The sequence below is a fragment of the Megascapheus bottae genome, chromosome 20 (assembly GCF_031878675.1).
Source record: "Megascapheus bottae isolate mThoBot1 chromosome 20, mThoBot2.hap1, whole genome shotgun sequence".
In the NCBI taxonomy this organism is placed as follows: Eukaryota; Metazoa; Chordata; class Mammalia; order Rodentia; family Geomyidae; genus Megascapheus; species Megascapheus bottae.
The window spans coordinates 21649550-21670200 of record NC_143528.1 but is presented as its reverse complement, the minus strand read 5'-3'; the positions used below and the strand labels follow the sequence as shown (position 1 = coordinate 21670200).

Sequence of the window (20651 nt, the reverse complement as noted above, 5' to 3'; positions counted from 1 at the left end):
GCAGAGGCAATTGTTAAAGTGTATAATTACTAATATTTCAAAATTTTATGCAAAGTACTACAAGCAGTTTTTGCTCGAGCCATATTTTTGTACAGTTACTAATAGCCCATATAAATTCAGGTAGCAGCAATGGAATGTATCTTGTTATAAGCTTTTCATTTAAGACATTTTTCTTGCTGAGATCACCTCCTAGTGTGAAAGTTGTCCAAAGATAATAGCACATCAATTCAAGAGCATAATAGATTGGAGACCACAACATGCTACCAGCATGAAGAAGTAGTTTATCAGTCTTATAACGCACTGCACCACAGCCAGAATCATTACATATTTGTGCTTTTGTTTTCACATAGAAATATATAATTTACATTTTATTGTTGATTGCTTACTTGATGTATGCTTAATTTTCTTCTTTAAAATATTTTTCCTTAAAGTGCACATCAAAATTAATGTTAGATAACAATAAAAGAAGAAGCAATTTAATTAATGAGTCTGAAATATTTTTATAACTGCATAATATATTACCAACTATAAAACCTTTATAAATAAATGTATAATAAGAATAACATGTATATTAATTTTGAACTAACTGGCAAATTCTAGAAATTTGACATCTACAAGATCATGCACAAATGGATAGGACTTTTCTGCATCTGTTTTTTTTTTTAGCATTACGTTATAATGTAATTTACAAATGATTCATTACAATTATTCATTATAAGTTTGTTTTTTCTAATTTTATTGTCAGAGTAATGTATAGAGGGGTTACAGTTACATTTGTTAGGTAGTGGGTGCATTACTTCTCACACATTGATAAACGGTGAAAGGAAACACGTTCTCTTTCACTGCAGTGGTAAGAATTCAGTGTGGGATATCCCCCCCCCCAATTATGCTGACATTCTCTTCCTTCTGATCTTGAGTAAGAGAAAATTTCTATTATCTTTTTTTCCTGTAGATCTGACCTTGCACAGCAGTGACCCTGTCTGTGGTACTGTGCCACTGCCCTGTCTTGTCTGTGTGATACTATGCCACTGCATCCCGTACACAGAAGTCTACTTGATAGCCAGGATTTTGCTCTCACCCATTTGAAAGGAGAGAAGTTAGGGAGGTGGCATGTTCAGAAACAAATAATTTATTTTTTTTCTCTTCTCAAAAAAAGCAGATGTGTAAAGAGAGTCGGGAAATTCTATTTCTTTGTATGTGTGTGCACACACGCGTGCGTGCTTATGCCATACATTAAAGAGATTTAAAATCGAATTTGCTATCTCTGCTAGTACACATACACACATGTGTAATAAACTTGAGGAAAGTTTTGGAGGAAAATAAGACTGTAAGAAAACCATCCCATCAGAAAGGTGAAGGACAGAAAGATAACATTGTCTTAAGTAAACCATACTGAAATATGTTGGAAAGTTGTAAATACCCAAGGCAAATTGTCAGCTGGACTTGTACAAGGCTCCAAAATAAATATTAAATTCAAAGAGAAAGGGAAAGAGAATTCTTAACTAAGGTACTTGTGAAACAAAACACTGCTGATGAAAATTTTTAAAACCACTTGGCAATGCAGATACTATAGGAAATGAAATACAGCCTGAACAAAATAGATGTAAAACTGAATAGAAATAAAATAAGAACCAGTAAGCATAATAGATACTTAAGCAACTTGAGCACAATGACTTAGGCCTGCAATCCTAGCTACTGAGATCTGAAAGATTTAAGACCAGCTCCGGGAAAAAGTTTTCAGGAAACCTACCTCATCCAAAAACTGCTAGGTATGATAGATGAGAGACAGTCATCCTAGCCATTCAACAAGCATCTGGAAAGGGACTGCAGCCCAGGCCAGCCTAGAAAAAATATGACAATTTTGAAAAAAGCAGCTAAAGTAAAAAGGGATGAGATCATGATTCAAGCTGCAGAAAGCCTGCCTGGCAAGCATAAGGACTGGAGTTCAAACCCCAGGACTACAAAAATAAATAAACAAAATGTAGAGGACAAGGGGAAAAAGTACAGAAAACATTAAGGAAGAATTGATACTGACAAAAAGGGAGACATTGAAAGTAAAATAAATAAATATATAAATAAAATGAGCTGTTTGGGGTCCAATGGATTGACCCTTTTATCATACAAATTTCATTTGTTTAAAGTAGACTACTTAAAGTAGTACCAGCAGTGACCTTCTAAACAAGATTCTTTTGAATACACTCCCAGTCATACAACTTTCACTAGGAGTGTTCAAGTTACAGTGGAGCTCAGAAAGTAATAAGCTAACATGTCTTCCTGCAGTGATTCTCAAAGTATGTTCTCTGGACCAGCATCAGTTATTGAAATTCCATCTTTCCGGACCAGCTAAGCTCTTCATGTGATCCTAATCTGTGTAGTAACCTAAAACTTCAAAAGCACCAATTTAATCTATGAAATGATCTCTCACTTGTAGTTCTGTTCATATTGTTGGCTTAATTCTTGCTACATAAGTTCACAAGTCCTACCTGAACTTGTGATTCCATAATTAGTAGGGCTGCATTGTTTTTTATATATATTTTATTGTAATTAATAGAAAAGTTACATTATATTTGCCAGATAGAAGATGCATTACTTCACATACCTTGATACCCTTTCTCATGTCTTGGTCCCCATTTCCCTCCCCCCACCCCAGCTCCTCATCTTGTTTTCCTCCCTTCCCTATCTGACTTCAAATAACCAAATACGCATATATACAATATATCAGATAACCAGGAGAAATACTGTAACAATATGAGATAACCAAGGGATAGCAAAAGAGATGAGAGATAACATAATACATTAAAGACAACAAACACTCATTATATGGCTTTTGTTTCTATGTCCTGGAGGTCCTTTCATTTCACATCATCCTATATGGACTTATGTATCTACATTTTGTTCTATTGTAAATCTCTGCTAGGAGTGGGCTGCATTGTTTTTGCGTAAAAGATGGGTGGCCATGGAATAGAAGCTTGGGCAAGTGCAGGGGAGTATACTTCTCCCTGAAAATTCACAGCAGGATCCTCCTGAGGAGTTTCACAGAAATTCTAAGCACCAGCATCCTTGGCTAATCGATTTCCAAAGTTAAGCCAACCCTTAGCCAAGAATGTATAATTTTCTGTATGGAATCGGTTTCTTTAGTTTTCTGTTTAATAAATAACTATGAAATCGTATATTCTTTTACATCATTATGAAAAGTACATCATCTAAATAAACTGGTTTTTCACCTTTTTAATTAGTTATGAACATATGTATAAATATACATTGAGCAGATCGTTTAGTTGGTTTTACAACATAAAATTCAGAATTTAATAGTGAAAATTCAAAAGACGGTGATTTGAACTGTTTGAACGGTTTGAACTGTGAAAAAGCTTGCATGAAATACTAATACTAAGGTCCTTCTGTTCTTTCAAATACATACTTATGGATAATTGCCTTCTGCAGTATTTAATAAATACACTCTCATTTCAAGATAGCATAATAAGTAAAATGAGTGATAATAGGCAAAATGGAAAGGTAACACAATAATACTTGTTATATTCTAATAGTTTTTCAAAGACTTTTAAGATGTAGTCTAAGCAAATTATCTTTTGTTTTGACATCAAGTGACTAAAAATGTTTTGACTCCATAGTTAATTTTAGTTTTCATATATTTCCAGGTAAATTTAATCCATAAGTCTGGGATTCATTTGCTTTAGATCTGAAAATGTAATTTTGGAAAAGTCGTTTGATGTTGAGGAAATCTTATGAGACATTTAATAAGCCTCTTAAATCCAGAAAGTTATATTTTGCCAGAAGGAAAAAGGAACCTACATTTCTATTACCTCTTAAATTGGAAACTTGGATATTGAAAAGATGGGAAATTTGGCCATATAGCCCATCTTTCTTCTCATTGGTACATTGTCTTTGAAATCAGAGCCTCTCACTTGAAAAAAGTAATCTAAATCCTAACTTCTTATTGATCTCCTTACAAACATCAGTAGAAATCAGAACATGGAGACTGTTTTAGGTTAATTATTTACCTTTATTATAATATAAATTACTCTCTTTGTCCAACAGAGAAAGTGAGAAGAGGAAGGCAGCATCAGGATTTCCTGTGCTGTAGTGTCTTTCTCCCTGTAGAATATAGTAGATGATGCATGTAGTAGACATATTTCTCCAGGTGTTTCTGTCACTAGCAACGCTTTCAGCTCAGCATTGGGGACAGAAGTAGAATACCAACTGCATCACTGTTTTTTCCAATCATTTGCTTTGTTAATCTCCACAAAGGTTTTTTAATGCTGTATGAAACATTGAAGAAAAAGAACTGTTTTCTCTGAAGATAACCACTTATGAAGTTAAGCTAATTAAAATTTCATTCAGTAGTTGCACATTTTCTCTTTGACTTTAATTTTCGCTCTTAATCTCCCATTGAGGAAATGGCTCAAACCACTTTGAATAATTCTGTAATACATTTTCAAGGGCTGTTTTTCACCTGGGTCCCTATAATTTCTAACTTATTACTATTTACTTCATATTTAAAGAATAACATGATTTTATTACTTCCTGAAAAAAAAGACTAGTACTATAATTCATTTTTCCTGGTGACTCTTACAGACTTGTTATAACTTATTTATTTTTATACTTAAAGTTGGGCTTCTCCAATGGATGATTGTTGTCCTTAATGTACTATGTTATCTCTCATTTCTTTTGCTGTCCCTAGGTTATCTCATATTGTTACAGTATCTCACTTTGTTATCTGATATATTGGATTTATTTGTATTTGGTTATTTGAAATTGGATAGGGAAGGGGGAAAACCAAGATGGGGGGGGGGTGGAGGGGAGGGTAATGGGGACCAAGACATGTGAAAGGGTATCAATATATGTGAATTAATGCACTTTCTATCTGGCAAATATCATGTAACCCTTTTATTAATTACAATAAAAATAAAAAAATAAAGTTGGGCTTCTCTTAACTAAGCATTGGTATATTGATGTAATAAATTATATAAAAGTCACATTTAAATTTACCCTCCCAAAATAAACACCCCATTTTACCACAGAAACTTTATGATGCTACATTTTGTAATTAATAATTTGAAAGACAGCAACAGTTGATCAAAAGGGAAACATTACTAAGAAAAGAAGCAAAATAGCACACCTTTTAAGAGATGGAGTACTAAAAAAGAGACAAAAAAGGACAAGTGATCACAGATGGCTTGAAGTCAAAGGGGAGACAGATAAAATAACTGCACATAGAGAAGTAATTCAGTAAACCACAAGACCCTAATATTTAAACACAGCCTTTTATTTGAAGCTGGAAGAAAAATCTGAACTGAAAAATGTTACTTTGGGCTCTTCTCTGCCTTCAGCAAATAGATTGAAGGGAAGAAGTTGAGATCTAAGAACACAAAACTTTCCCACTTTGGGTAAGAATAGAAATTCAAAACCAGAATGCAGGGTCCTCTGACACTTTGAATACTGGGTCTTGGGTTACAAAGCAGGCAAGCAGGAAAAACCATGGTGGGGGGGGGGTGGGTTACACACACACACACACACACACACACACACACACACACCCCAGAACCAAGGCAGGATGCTGAAATGAAGAGGTCTCTCTGAAGACAGACCAACAGAAGAAATCCACTTCCAAAACAAAAGAGCCACCCTTCGTTCATTGTACTTAATCCAGAGTAATCCTCACCATTGATGTGATTGGAGCTGCATAACATTACAAGTTAGTGGGGTTCTACCATTCCTGTCTTCTTGTTGTTGTTGTTGTTGTTAAATAGAATTCCACCTCAAGATTCTAAAGCCACAAAGTAACTGTTAGTGCTCAGTGACCTTCTGCTCCTGCTGTCTTTAGGGCATTGAAATTGATTTTCCTCATCTCAGTCTCTGATAGTCTCTCTTCAAGTGTGCCTCTCTAGTTCTGCACCAGAGTAAAAACAGCAGCCGACATAGCTGGGGAACTGGAGGCAGGCGCCATGCAGGCATCATTAGAAAACATCAGAACAAAATCAGCCAGCTCCGGTGTGCTCTGTGTTAAAAAGAAACTGCTGCCACTTTATTGCTGAATACAATGGGGGATATTCTCTCAGGATTTTCTTTTCTTTTCTTTCCTTTTTTCATTCCCAAATATGGTCTGAAGAGTAAAGAAAATTTCTGCCTTTATTCTCCAAGCCTCATGTGGATGCCGGGTCAAAACCATATGTTTTTGATGATAATTTTTGCAGATTTTTTTAATATACATCAGAAGCTTATTCTCCAAACTGAATGACCTGGCAAAGAGTCAGAGGATGAGGAGAGACACACAGTGACATACAGAAATAGGTGCATAATACAGAATGAGGTGACAAAGTAATTTTCTCCTATGGAAAGTCGTAGTATAGGAGCTTTATATAGCTGAATCTCAATATCCATTTCAGTATTCATTAAATATTTGTGGAGTTCTAAACATAATGGAAGCATTGTGTTTAACCTTGAAAGAGCCAAAACTGAGTTGTGGGCTTAAAGATACATATTAATCAGTCTACACTTTATGTTCATGTTTTATGTATTGCAGAAGAAAGGACATTGTTGCCTTTCAAAAAAATAACTTACTATCTGATCAGTAAAACTAACCCAGTTCTACAAAATTTGAAACTATTGAACTAGACTTTTCCTAATGATGCTTTTTTGGCAGGACAGGAGTTTGAATTTAGAGCGTCATGCTTATCACTTGAGCCATGCCTCTTTCCTCCTTCTTTGATTATTTCTTAAAATAGGATCTCCCTCTTTATCAGGTGAGCCTGTTTACATTTCTGATTATTGCCATGCCCAGAATTTTGCTATTTATTTTTTTCATATTTTCTTTTTTCCAGTCCTGAGGATTGAACTCAGAGCCTGGGTGTTGTCCCTAAACTTCTTTTTACTCAAGGCTAGTGCTCTATAGTTCTACTTACAGCTGTTTTTTGAGTAATTAGAGATTAGAGTCTCATGGATGTTTCTTCCCAGGTTGACTTAGAAATGCAGTCCTCTGATCTGAACCTCCTGAGTAGCTAAAATTATAGGCTTGAGCCAATGGCACTTAGCTTTTGCATTTCTTTTTTTTTCTGTGGGTCATGGCGCTTGAACTTGGCCACGCCCCACTTCCCATTTTCTAGAGATTAACTGGTGAATCTCAGGTCCTTTTGTGCCCAGGATGGCTTTGAATGAATCTTGATCCTCAGGTCTTAGCCTCCTGAGTAGCTAGGATTACAGGCGTGAGCCACTGCGCCCGCTAGCTTTTGCATTTCTAAAATCCTTTTGCAGGTATATTTTGCCATTTTTGTTTTGAGGCTTAATTTGACCTGAAGGAATTTGTCTCCCCACAAATGACGTTTGTAAATGTGTTTTTAAAATATATCATTTTTGAAAGGACCTCCAAGATATAGAAACAAGAGCCATATAAGGTGTGACTGTTGTTCTTAAAGTACTAGGTTATTTCTTATCTCTTTTGTTGTCCCTTGGTTATCTCATATTGTTACAATATCTTACCTTGTTATCTGATATATTGTATATATATTTATTTGCTTATTTGAAATAGGATGGGGAAGGGAGGAACACAGGATGAGAGGAGGGTGTAGGAAGGGAAATGGGGACAAAAACATGAAAAGGGGTAGCAAGGATTGTTAAGTAATGCACTTTCTATCTGCCGAATATAATGTAACCCTCCTATTAGTTACAATAAAAAATATATCCATTTTAAACAACCTTTATTTGTACCTACATATTAGAAAACCATCTGGAAATATAAAGACAAGTGATTTTCAAATTCAAAGCACTAATGCTCTGTCTCACTGCTTGCTGTTTTATTACATGTCTGTGTTTCTTGGGCTTTTATATGGTCCAGACCTTCATCTGATGCTCTCCTAAAGTGCATGGCCACTTAGACAAAGGAGGAAGAAATGTACTTCTGAGATTTAGAGTCAGTAGCAACAAAGCAATGCAATTAAGTTCTATTTTTTTCTTGCAGCTGTGAGAATACATCTATGTCTTAAATTAGATTTCTTCTTAATCTTTCAACAGTGATTCCAAGGGTGTTACAATTTGGCCTATCTGTTTATTTTTCAATGCATGTGGCAATTCACAGTCCCCCTTCCATTGTTCTCTATTTTTCTACCACTTTTCCCTAGAGTCATGTCTCAATTCCCATTTCGCTTTTCACATGTGTCCATTGAATATTACAACTGTTATTTGTCCCTCACTCTCTTGCTGTTCATCCCTCCTCCCACTAATCTCCAGAGATTTTCAGTTCCACTAATACTGATAAGTAATATATTTAAACATATGTGTTGTGTAAGAGAGTGCTAGGAGTTGAACTCAGGCTGTCACTCATGCCAGGCATCTGCTCTTCTACTAAACTGTACATCCAACTCCTTTTCTTTTGTTTCCAATAGTATCTCAAAGTTGCATTTTCCTCTAAGAAAAATGATAATCTTATTATAATTCAAACCCACTGTTTGCAAGTTTATTGTCTGGATCGTCAACCACAGTGTGTGCTGATAGCTTGGATTCTGGAAATTGAAATATACGTGTCTAATTTGAAGTTAGCATTTATCCAACTCATCGCTCATGTGAATACTCATGTTTTTAGTGTTAAGGTTGAGATGATATTTAGAGTCCCATAGGCTCAGGTTTAAATCCCACTTCTCATTAAGAAATTACTTAAACCACATTGAGTACAACTATTCCAACATTTTTTCAGCGATGTTTTTCATTGATGTCCCTCTGAGTTCCAATTTATTTTTATTTGATATATTTTGTGATATTTACTTCTCTATTATATGAGCAATCATGGCCAAGATACTCAGTTTCTCTCTGACTCAATTTCCACTTCCTTTTGTGTATACTTAACTGAACAAGTAGGAAGTACCAGAAACATTTTCAATCCTGAAAATATAGAGGTGAGTATGATGACTTCATAAAATTTACAATCTAACAATCAAGGTAAACAGTGGGTGTGTTATATTTCTGCCAACAACTTAGTAGGTGAAAATTGCACCTTTAACTTTTTTTTACAGTTCTATTTCTACTTTATTTTAAGCCTTCAGCCCTAGAATCTTTCTTCTATTTTGAATCCCTTCCTCTCCTACCCAGATGTCCTCCAGGATGAGCACAGCAGAGTACCTACCTATGTCATCTGAGTCTTTTCCATTGACTCACTGAGCTTCCTCTATCGTTAGTCCAGACATTAGGGCTAGCTAGCCTTATGCTATGTGGAAGACCTCTTCCAGTCTGGTGGCACATTCTGCCATTAGTGTGGCACATTTGAAGCCTTAGGAGTAAGTTGGCATCTCACCAATTGTTGTAAGACATGGGAATCTCAGAGATCTTCTATAACTACTACCCCTGTGCACACTGACTCCCTTTCTCTCTAGAATCCTCTAATCTCCTTACTTCTCTGCCTGAGATTTAAGGTATAGATTTCCTCTACTCACATCCTCTCTTTGCATTGCGGGATCTCTTGTTTCTTTGAACAAGTAGGCCAGGTCTTTCCCCCACACAGTGAACCCTGTCTCCCTCTACCATTCCTGTTTCTGTTGCTAGCACTGAATAAAATGTTATTTTTTTCTAGTCTGAGGAAAATCTATTTTCTAAATTCTACTTCTTTAACATTATTGGTATATCCCAACTCATCCTATTTCTGTATTCTCCAGAGAGTCTATACAGTGTACACCAAGAAGGGAGTTAATCCACCTTTGGCCACAGGTCTACATGACTGACACTACCACCTATTGCTTGTTTCTATATCATGGCTTCTATGTCATGTCTCTGGAACTTCAGCATGACATGGTAGGAGTAGAAAGAGCCATGGATTTCCCTGAAGTCTTTCTTTATCTTCAGGATATTCTCTACCAAGCAGAGGCACGCCTCTCTCCTGGCTCTGGTGAAGCCTCTTTTCTCATAATTCTCCATCTACCTGTACAGTTCTCCAAGTCTAGAGGGAATGTGCTTTTTTCCCTAGGTTTTCTCATTCTCCTCCAGTTCACCCTATTTTACCCAACAATCTGGGTTTTAGAAAAACAATAAGAGATCCAGGCTAATTCTGCTTCTCTTAGGCCAGATCTGGGGGTCCATGAAATCAATCAATTGTTGGAATTGAGAGGAGTGAGACAGAACAAATAAAGGAAGAGGGAAATTTTTTCACATATAAAATTCACACTTTTAACTAGTACTTCAGATTTTTAGTCCACCACACAATAAACAAATTACAAGATGATAACTTATTTCAAGAAACATTTTGAAGGAAATGAACATGACGATTCTGATATAGAGAGAAGAGAAGTGGGCTTTGAGTTGGGCAGTCAGGAGACAAGATATAGAGGATGAAGGATAACAGTATTAATATCCATTTTGTCTTCACCACATTAGGGTCTCTAATGAAATAACTCATCTGCACTTAATAGGTCCTCAGCAAATGATATGCATCACTGTGGCTTTAGAGAATGGACAGCTAACTCAGTCAAAAGTCATACCCTTTGGGTATGTTAACCCACACGTGTAATCCTCATGAAGATCTTGGGTTCAGGATTAGCCTTCACTATTAATAAGATCAAGGCCAACCTGGGCTACAAAGTTTGTCTTCACCCAGCAAACAAATAAAAACGGGTGTCAGGAGGGGCCACCCAGTCTGAAGACAATCCTGAAGAATACACTTACACTAAAAGAAAGCAAGGTGTTTCACAAATCATAGGGAATATTGTTTTCCCTATGCTTGGCGAGATGCTCATTTGACCCTGTAGAATGTGTCCTGTAATATAGACAAGAATGTTTTACAAAGACTTCCATGATGAACACCAATTACATGTCCTTTCCCACTTCTTCTGTAATCCTTTATTTTGCCAGTCATGGGGCTTGAACTCAGGCCCTGTGCACTGTCCTTGTGCTTTCTCAAGGCTACAGCTCTGTCACTTGAGACATAGTACCACTCCAGCGTTTTTGGTTTTTTTTTTTGTATATGTGGTACCTAGGAATCAAACCCATGACTTTGTGCATGCTAGGCAAGCACTCTACCACTAGGCAAAACTCCCAGCCCTGTAATACTTTCTTAAAAGGGGGCAACTAGAGCTCAGGAATGACATCCATCCTGGCTACCTGCTTTTGTACTACTTGTGAGCTACTTGTGGCTGTTAGATCTTTAAATAATTGACAGCATGAGAAGAAAAGAGTATTTCAGGATCTGGGCAACGTCTGCAAAATTAACATTTCCATGTCCATAAATAAAGCTTTATTGGAAGAAAGCCATACTCAGCCACTTGCTTATGGTCTGTGACACCTTTCATGACATAATAGCAGGATTCCATGATGTGGGCAGAATATCCTAAAATGCTTATTACTCTCTCATCCATTATAGAAGTTTGCTGAAACTTGGTCTAAATGACCAGGGAGCTTCCTGGCCTCATACAGCCTCTTCTCAGCCAGAGGAATGTCAATATGTGGAATTGCTTACATCAAATTGTGTATATGAGTGTGTGCGCACATGCGCATGCATGTCAGTATTGGGGCTTGAACCCAGGGCCTCATGCCCACTTGGTATTTTCACTCAAGGTTGGCATTCTAGCACTTGAGCCACATCTCCACTTTCAGCTTTTTTGTGGTTAATTAGAATCAATTGTTTGATGGACTTTTCTGTTCCTGCTGACTTTAAATCTCAGATCTGAACCTTCTGAGTAGCTAAGATTTTAAGCCTGAGCCACCAGTGGCTGGCTTCCTGTGCCATATTTATAAAGTAAGGAATTCATTTTGGACATACTCGTTTTAATAATATTACCTTTAGAATTTGGGTTTAAAATCTTCAAATTATGATTTTTTTCCTCTCTGTTGGAATATAGATTTCAGTATGTAAATAGTGAACAAAAGCAGAAAAGTGATTATATACCACTTATCTAGGGCAGTAATGTAAGCATGATATGTGTTACTTCCCTTAATCCTCGTGAGAGTCTGTTAACTAGAGTCCATTAGCAAGCCCACTTCACAGATAAGAAAACCAAACACAGAAAATAGGAGTAACTTACCAGATACTATCGAATTATCTAGTTGTAGAGGAAATCTGGACTTGCAGTGTAGTTTCAAAACCTGTGCTTTTAATAACCAGGCTGAATAGGAATAAGGTAGGAGGTACTAAAATTGCTGCTTTCAATATACCATTTAATTCAGGCTATAAACTTTTAAATTACTTTTATAGGTGAGGAGGAAGGAAAAATGGAAGGAAATGAAGAAAATTAATTCACAATATACTTACCAGTATAATTTATAGAAGCTGTAACTCATCATTTGCCTCTGTTCTAATTTTGTGGTCAGCAAAGCACTTTTAGATACCCTGATTGGTTTATAACTCCATTAGATAAATAACTCATTTACTTTATCTTACAATGGAAAAAAATGAGGCTACCTAGAATGCATTACTAGCAGATGATAGACCAAAAGCTTAAAAAAAATCTGCAGAGAGCTCAAATAGTGTAATTTTGTAGAAAGACAAAGTGAAAGTATATCAAAATAAGCACAAGGAAATGGATAATTGCAAGAAGGGGGAGGGGCAGCAAGGAAAAGGGGGTAGAGGAATGTAGGAGGGGATGAAGGGAGAATGCAGGCAAGAACTCATGTGTATATACCACAAAATTAAGACCAATAAGGGAAGAGGTGGACCAAATGGGCCTGAGAATGGCAAAGGGCTCACACTGACCAAGATGCATTGTATCATACACTGCTTTGTTGAACTGCACCTCTTTTGTACAGCTACATAAACAAACATTTTAATCTGCATTTTAATCTAGAATTATTAGACATTTTAGAACTATTAGACAAACTTTCATGACTTTCACCATAACCAGATACCAGCTACATTATCTGTCTTTTCTGGAGACTGATTCTGCGTGTCACTTAAATATCTATTTATCCTTCCCCATGTGACACAGTAACAGACACAATGAGTTCAGTCCTTCATTATTTATCATACACTGATGTTGTTTTCATTATGTTCTAAGCACTTTACAATATATATTGACTCACTTAAGCTTTATCATAGCAACTTTTTATACTATTGTATATTATAAAGTACATATCATTTATTACATGTTTTATATATAATAGTATAAAATATGACTATTTTCATTTTACAGGCTAAGAAATTTAAACTCAGAGAGAGGTTGAAGAACTTGTTCAAGAACACAAACCTAGTAAATGGCAAAGGAGATTTTAATTATTGGTAGTCTATCTTCCTAATTCTGTCCTAATAAGCTCTTAATTTGTGGAATTTGGTCAATCATTTTCTAATACATAGTAAAATACATAAAAAATACATAACATGAAAAATATTGAGCCATGTATTCCATAAAAGTGTCTTGCAGAAAAACCTTCATGGAGCATTAAAGGTCATTTTTTGCATCCTGATTATGAAAAAGAGAATATAGTCTGTCAATTCATTGTCAAGTTCAAAATGGATATAGTTCACATATTACAACATAAATCAAATACTCTGTGGAACCAATGTAACATTAAATGTAAACCACAGAACACATAATGATCACTTAATCTTTGCTTAAACATGTTTTAGACAATAGCATGCTATATGGCTCTCTTGTTAGAGAATGTTTTTCTATGTGATCTAAAAGCTGCTTTATTGACCTTTCTTGATTTTAGAAAGTATTTTATGATTCCTTCCCATCACCACTCTCAGAAAATTTACCTTCCTGATTACATTTTTCATAACTACAAGTAAAATAATCAACACCTTTGGAAGTGACCAGTTGGTCTTGGGCAGGCTTGGTAGTACCCAAGCATGGGGAAGCAGACTGGAGGGAGAGTACTTCCGTGGACCTCCAGAGTTTTCTCTGTGTGTTTACAGGAACTCATCAGAGGCCCCCACAATAGTAATCATAGGCGAAGCTATAAGGGGACAAGACTGACTTTCTTATTTGAACTACAACCAACCATGGAGGGAAGTTCCAGGATGCTTTCTTGCTCAGGACATGAAATGATTAGAATAACTTCAGAGTCTCCCATGATGTCTACTTGAAGGGGCATCCACACTCAATGCGTAAACATTTATGTGTTATATACATTAAAAATCATTCTCATTGGAGTCATTTTGTGAGGTTTTTTTTTTAATTTTTAAAATTATGTGAGGCAAATGGAAAGAGAGAGAGAGAGACAAACTGACCTGAGGGAGACAGAATACAGCTAGGAGCCAAGCTGTCTACCTCTTGTATGTAAACATATCCCTGCCTTAACCGCCCTGTGTCTTATGTCCCCTCTTTCCACAGGCATTTCCTATTCAAAACAGGGACAGGGACAACGCCACTGTTCAGCACTGCAACCCCAGGATACACAATGGCATCTGGCTCTGTTTACTCGCCACCTACTCGGCCATTACCTAGAAACACACTATCAAGAAGTGCTTTCAAATTCAAGAAGTCTTCCAAGTACTGTAGCTGGAAATGTACTGCACTCTGTGCTGTAGGAGTCTCCGTGCTCCTAGCAATTCTCCTCTCCTATTTTATAGGTAAGAACAACTTTTACGAATTATGTTGCCTATTGATCAGGATACTATACTATTATTTGGTTAATATTTTTTTAACAGGGAATCTCTTGTGAGTTTATCTTTTGTGAAAAGAAGGGGTTGTTAAAAATATATTATAAATCACAGAGTATGGTAGGTAATTTTCTGCAGATGTAGGTTCATATGAAAGCTGGTTGTAGTAGGTAACTTATTTCCATTAAAAAAAAAAAGCAAGGTATTTTCTCAAACACAAAGTGCGGTTGCGACTGAACTTAGCTCTCATGAAACATGGCTGCTGTATTAACATTTCCTGTGCACAAAGTCATCTAGGCATTTGCAAGATTGAATGCTCTCCAGGCTCTCCTTCTATGGGGCCTCAATAGGGAACTCTACTGCTTATGATATTGCCTGTCTTTTGGCCAGCTCAGCTGTCTGCATGGAAAGCTCATCACTCAGGGACACTATCCGGCTCTAGGAACAGTCCCCAGAGAAGTGAGCCATCCATCACTCAATGAGTGGATTTCATTCTCATTCAAATATGTGGATTTTTCCTCTTTTCCAGTGTAATAATCATATTTTTCCTTAATAGTAACTCGTGATAGAAGCTGTTAATAGCAATAGTAAATATTCCTGTTTTCCAGCTATTTCATAACATTATTTGAGCATTTGTATTGCTGAAAAAAATGTTTTGTTTTGTTTTTTAATGCTAGAAATGACCACACCATAGTTTGATCTGCTTGTGAGAGCATGGAAAAACCTGTCGCATTGAAATGCTAATGTTGGCCACTGAGATAAGTCACAGACTGTGTGGTTTTGTACAGGAAGAATAACAGCCAGTGATGCATCCTCAAGTTTACAAAGCAATTTGTGATGGTCCATGAAGTTCTGTAGTGGAGAGAAGTATCATCGAGCTGTATGCAATGCTTCTGCAGAGAACCAGCTTCTCCCAAATAGTGGCAATACTCCTTAGAAATAAATTATAGACTTTGGAAAGTGAAATAACCATTTTTGAGTCACTGTTGTTAATCAGAAAAAGAAAGAAAAGAAAACAGGTTCATAGAGCATGAAAGAACTTCAGTGTGAGGAATGGCACCTAAGCAGCATGTTATATACTAAACTTCCCAATTCTTTCCCCATGGAAGGCACGGCTAATGATTCAGAGCACTCTCTCCCATGAACCCAGAGACACCCCCACCCCAGCCCGTAACCTCCATCACCGTGCTTCCCACAGCACCTCCAGTAGCCACTTCCCATCAGTCGGACATGAGAGCAAATGAATCTTTTTGTCATGTTTTTAATCAAAGCTAACTCCCTCCTCATAAACATGAGCAAACCAGATGCCAAAGGGGTTTTCTCTTGCCCAGATGAGCAATCACACACACTGTTGGAGAATCATCCGAGGTCAACGAAGAATTTTATAACCTCCAACATCAGTGACTAGATAGGAATTTTGAGTATTCAATTAGAAAATATTATAGCCATGAAGAGAACGCTGCTAATTAACCTCTTCCAAATATTTCTGTATGAATTATTTGTATCTATCAGAAGTACACTACTAAGGAATTTTAAGTGATTTTGAAAGGTTCAAGCCACAAATGGGATGTGATAAATTGCCCATATATGTTTATATGTAGAAAAAAAACAATCAAACATGATAGATAGATAGATAGATAGATAGATAGATAGATAGATAGATAGATAGATAGATGCTATGCAGGACTGGAATTCACTGTCAGATTAACAGATTCTCTGTCCTTTCTGATGCATAAACATCAATGTTCTTGGAATTGTTAAGTCTTCTGAATATCAGTTTAATATTATTAATTTGATTTTTTGTGGTATAGGTGAAAAGAAAAAAAAAGGCCTGTGATGTAAGTTTGGGTCATTGCTACTTGTGAGATTTGTACTTTTTTTTTAATTCCCTTATTATTTTAGTTTTTGTCTTTGTTTTTGTTTTGATGACACAGGGGCCTGAGCTCAGGGCCTTTGACTTGCTAGACGGGCACCCTACTACTACAGCAAGATCCCCTAGCCATTTTGACAGTTTTTTTTTTTCAGATGGTGTCTCGTAAATTTTGCCCAGCCAGGCTGGCCTTAGCTAGGTTCTTGAGCCTCCACACAGTTGAGATGAAGAGCGTGTAGCACCACACAAAGATTTTTTTGTGAAGAGGGAGTCTTGACTAACTTTCTGCCCAGGTTGGCCTAGAATCCTGATCCTTCCGATCTGTATTTTATGAATAACTTGTTTCACAGATATGAGCCAAGGCTCCCGACTGGCAGATTGTTTTCAAGGATCCATTACTGAGTGAATTCTTTGGAGTAAAACCTCAAAATGTTTTCTATTTTCTCCCTGTATTGCCTGATTTTACTATTTTGCATTTAGCATCTTTTTTATTCCTACTCGTATCCATTTTCTCACAAACAAAAACATTCCAGTTTTATATAGCTCATAAACTCATATATTCAGTACAGTAGATGTTTACTGATCATTTCTTTTGATCTAGTTATTTTAGTACAAAGGAAAGAGATATAATCCCAGAGTTATCTGGAAAAAGTTACTTTCATTATTGGAAATTAACTCATAACTTTATTGCGTTAATTAAGTACAAGTAGGCTTATAATTTTCATTGGCCTTGGTGCATCTCAATGACTAACACACTTAACACAGTGAGTTATTTTAAGTCATGTAAAGAAGCTAATTTTTTCATTAGTTAGCATAATAATTTTCTTTTGATTAAAGCTGTTGCCTTTTCCCTTGCGGGGAGAAAAGAATAGGATACCTTTTTCAGGGAAAGAAATCTTAGTCTATTGGACTTGCTTACCAAACTACTCAGAAAAATCACAATGGTAAATACCAGAATCATTAAGAATGTCATCATCAAACTACTTCACCACCTTTATCAAAATTGCAGCCATTCTTAGACTTGTTTTTCCCCATTTCCTTAGAGGGTCTCTCCTTCTGATTGTTAACATATAAGGCTGAAGCTGAAAGACTAAGCTTTCTAAGGAACTTGAGGAACTATTCTAGATTATTCTAGAATGTTCTGTCATCTTCCCAGCTACAGTCATTAATTAAGAGAACATAACTGTATCATGTCTCTTTTCTGGGGTGATGATCTCTCAAGAGGAACAAAATAGCCTCTGAAAGAGGAGTCAGAAAGAGAAGCAAGACAGGATTTGTTGTTCATATATTAAAATTTTGGAGAATACAGAAAGGCCCCGAAAGAAAGTGAAAATTAATTACAATCATACATAGCGAATCACTGTTAGTCTTTATGTATCTACCCTTTTAGATGTTTTTCCACACATATATAGCTAAAGGTCCATGTGTTTAAATGCATTTGCCACATGTTCTACTTGATGAGGGCCATGTTTCCCCCCAACCCCAGGCCATCCAATTCATTAGTCATCATATACATGTGGCTTTGGCACACTTCATGTGGCTCATGATCTTAAAGAACTTATTTTGTTTTTAATGAACTTAAATTCGTGTATCTTTATCTAACTAGGGCTACTATTGGACACTGTAAGTCTGGAAACCATGTTAGAAAACAAGCATTAACGAGAAAATCCTGAGACCTGATGGAGTGAACATAATTGGCAAAACCTGCCAGATATATAATAGGATAGCTGTGCCATGATTTTGCATATCCCAATTCAAAAAACTCAAATGGGCATGACGCAAACCTACCTCCAGCAGCCACATTGCAGTTTTCTTTGAACGACTGAGCCCCCAATTAAAATCCTGCTTTAATAAACTAAATTTTAAGTGGGTGTGCCTTTACACAATAGGAAATGCACAGCTCCCTCACTAGAGCTGTTAAATTCCATATCAACAGTGACATAGACCTATTCAAAAATTCCATCTCACTTTCCTGGTCCCTGGCACACTCCTTTTTTTCCTAGTCTGAAATCAGGGCATTTTAAAGATGAACAATAACCAGCAGTAGATGACCAAAGAATGAGTGAAAAAGAAATGGTGTGTTACTCGCTGCAGATTTATTTCTGTTCACAGTTGTGTGATCCTTATTCTTTCCTCTTAGATGTTCTTTGTGCCGGTTGGAAGATAACCTAAGGTTTTGAAAACTGTCCAGAAATTGTATCTTGAAGCATACAGTTTAGTAAGAGATGATGAAGAACAAATTACAATAAAGGTCAGGATTAGGCCATTTGAAACTGCCACAAGTCCCACAAGCCAAACTTCCATAATTGCACTATGCACATTAAACCATGAACATTGACTTAACTGCTTAGGCATAATATATAAATTGAAAAAAAAAATCCCCTTGTAGAAGAAAATACCAAAGGTATTTGTGCATGTTTTTTACTTTTAAGAAATACTAGAGAAAACAATATATCCGATCAGAAGAAACAAATCAATCACCTCAATCCTTAACCCTTTTGACTTTTTTCTAACCAGTACTTCTTGTGGCCACAGAGGGCTGGGTTTTGGGGGGTTTTTTGTTTTTTGTTTTTTTGTTTTGTTGAGATACAAATCCACACACCATTCCCTTATAAGCTGTGTAAGTCAGAGGTTGTTAGTGTACTTACGTTGTTAGTATGTTCTCAGTTACCTGAACTGTTTTAGTACTATCACTGCCTCCAAAAAAAAAAAAAAAAATGTGCCCCAAATCCTTTCACAATTTCATTGAATTTCTTACTAACACCTCAGTAGTTCTCCATCCATGGAAATCCTCTTACAAAAATCTGCACTTTTGGGGGCCGGGAGTTTGGCCTAGTGGTTAAAGTGCTTGCCTAGCATGCACGAATACCCGGGTTCAATTCCTCAGTACCACATACATAGAAAAAAGCTGGAAGTGGTGCTGAGGCTCAAGTGGTAGAGCTCTAGCCTTGAGAAAGTCCAAGGACAGTGCTCAGGCCCTGAGCCCAAGCCCAAGACTGCACTTTTTTTCCTGAGGGACTAGCTTGATAACTCAGTGTTGTTCTGATGAGTTCCTGAAACATGCTGCCAACCAAAAAATTACTCCAATTTTCAATATTCCTTTTTTTTACTTTGAAAAGGGACATATGTAGTTATTTATTGCCTTTGAACAGCTGCTGCAAACTGATCCCTAAAATAGATGTTGTCACATGTCTTCTGAAAAGGCTGTTTAACAACATAAGCATTCCCTAGATCTAGCAAGGCATAACCTGTCCAATCCAGGTTCATTGCAGTTACGATTCCTTAGCCATTACCTGGACTACTTCTGTGTCTATTTGCATTTTATGAACATACTTTCCTCTCTGTGTGCCTTAAAATTGATTGAGGTACTAGCTATCTCTATGCATCTCAGTGATAGAAAGAATAATCCAGCCCTTTATGCTTCATGAAAAATCAACCATTTAAATATATATGGCAGAATGAAATGTGTTGTGACATCCTTTTTTTCTTTTTGGACATGTCTTTATAATAAAAGTGCTGTTTTATTAGGTTATAGAACACAGCCAAGCAATGAATTACATTCCATTCTCACTAGTTTCTTCCCTTAACTCTTAGATGCATTAGATTCAGAAAAATACATTTTATCTGAGATGAAATAGTAGCACTGTAATACTAATGTGATTTGATCACACTGTAGAAAAACATGTTTTCCATGCTTTAGAGGATAGAAAATTATAAAATTTGAATTTGGGAATCAGTGTATCAATATTGTATCTTTATGTATGTGTAATTAAGAATGCACTTAAGCCCGAGTTAATGATGAATGAAGGCTGAGATAAAATACTTCTAAGAGAGAAGAAAAATACTAGTTTCAGAAAACATGCTGTTACAGAATTTTTTAAGTCCAAAACTTTTAAGTCCAAAATCGAGGAAAAATCTAATTTTTATTCATATTAAGACCAGCATCTCATAGAGATTAAGATCTGCCTTCATGTACATATACTCCTTTAGCATCCACCAAAATGTTGGTTGTTCTCATGTTCGTAGTGTTATAACCTTCAGCAAGAATTCTTTTCCATGATTTTGAAGAAAATAATTACTTGTCTAAACCTAACATAATATAGATGTAATGGTTCACGCCTATGAGCCACTCAGGAGGCTGAGATCTGAAAAATCGCAGTTCAAAGCCAGCCACAGTTCAAACCCAACCCGAGTACTAAAGACAGTGAGACTCTTATCTCCAATTAACCACTAGAAAAATACGGGACATAG

The 20651-nt window shown here is 36.4% G+C and overlaps 1 protein-coding gene across 8 annotated transcripts in view; it reads left to right on the top strand.

Annotated features, from left to right (window-relative positions):
• Tenm3 (teneurin transmembrane protein 3) overlaps positions 1–20651 on the top strand; it is a 435030-nt gene that overhangs the window by 269150 nt on the left and 145229 nt on the right. For all 8 annotated transcript variants that reach the window (XM_090354160.1, XM_090354159.1, XM_090354158.1 and 5 more), the window contains one exon: positions 14262–14500. In XM_090354160.1, the coding sequence (XP_090210286.1) occupies positions 14262–14500 (239 nt within the window). The remainder of the gene's footprint in view (positions 1–14261; positions 14501–20651) is intronic.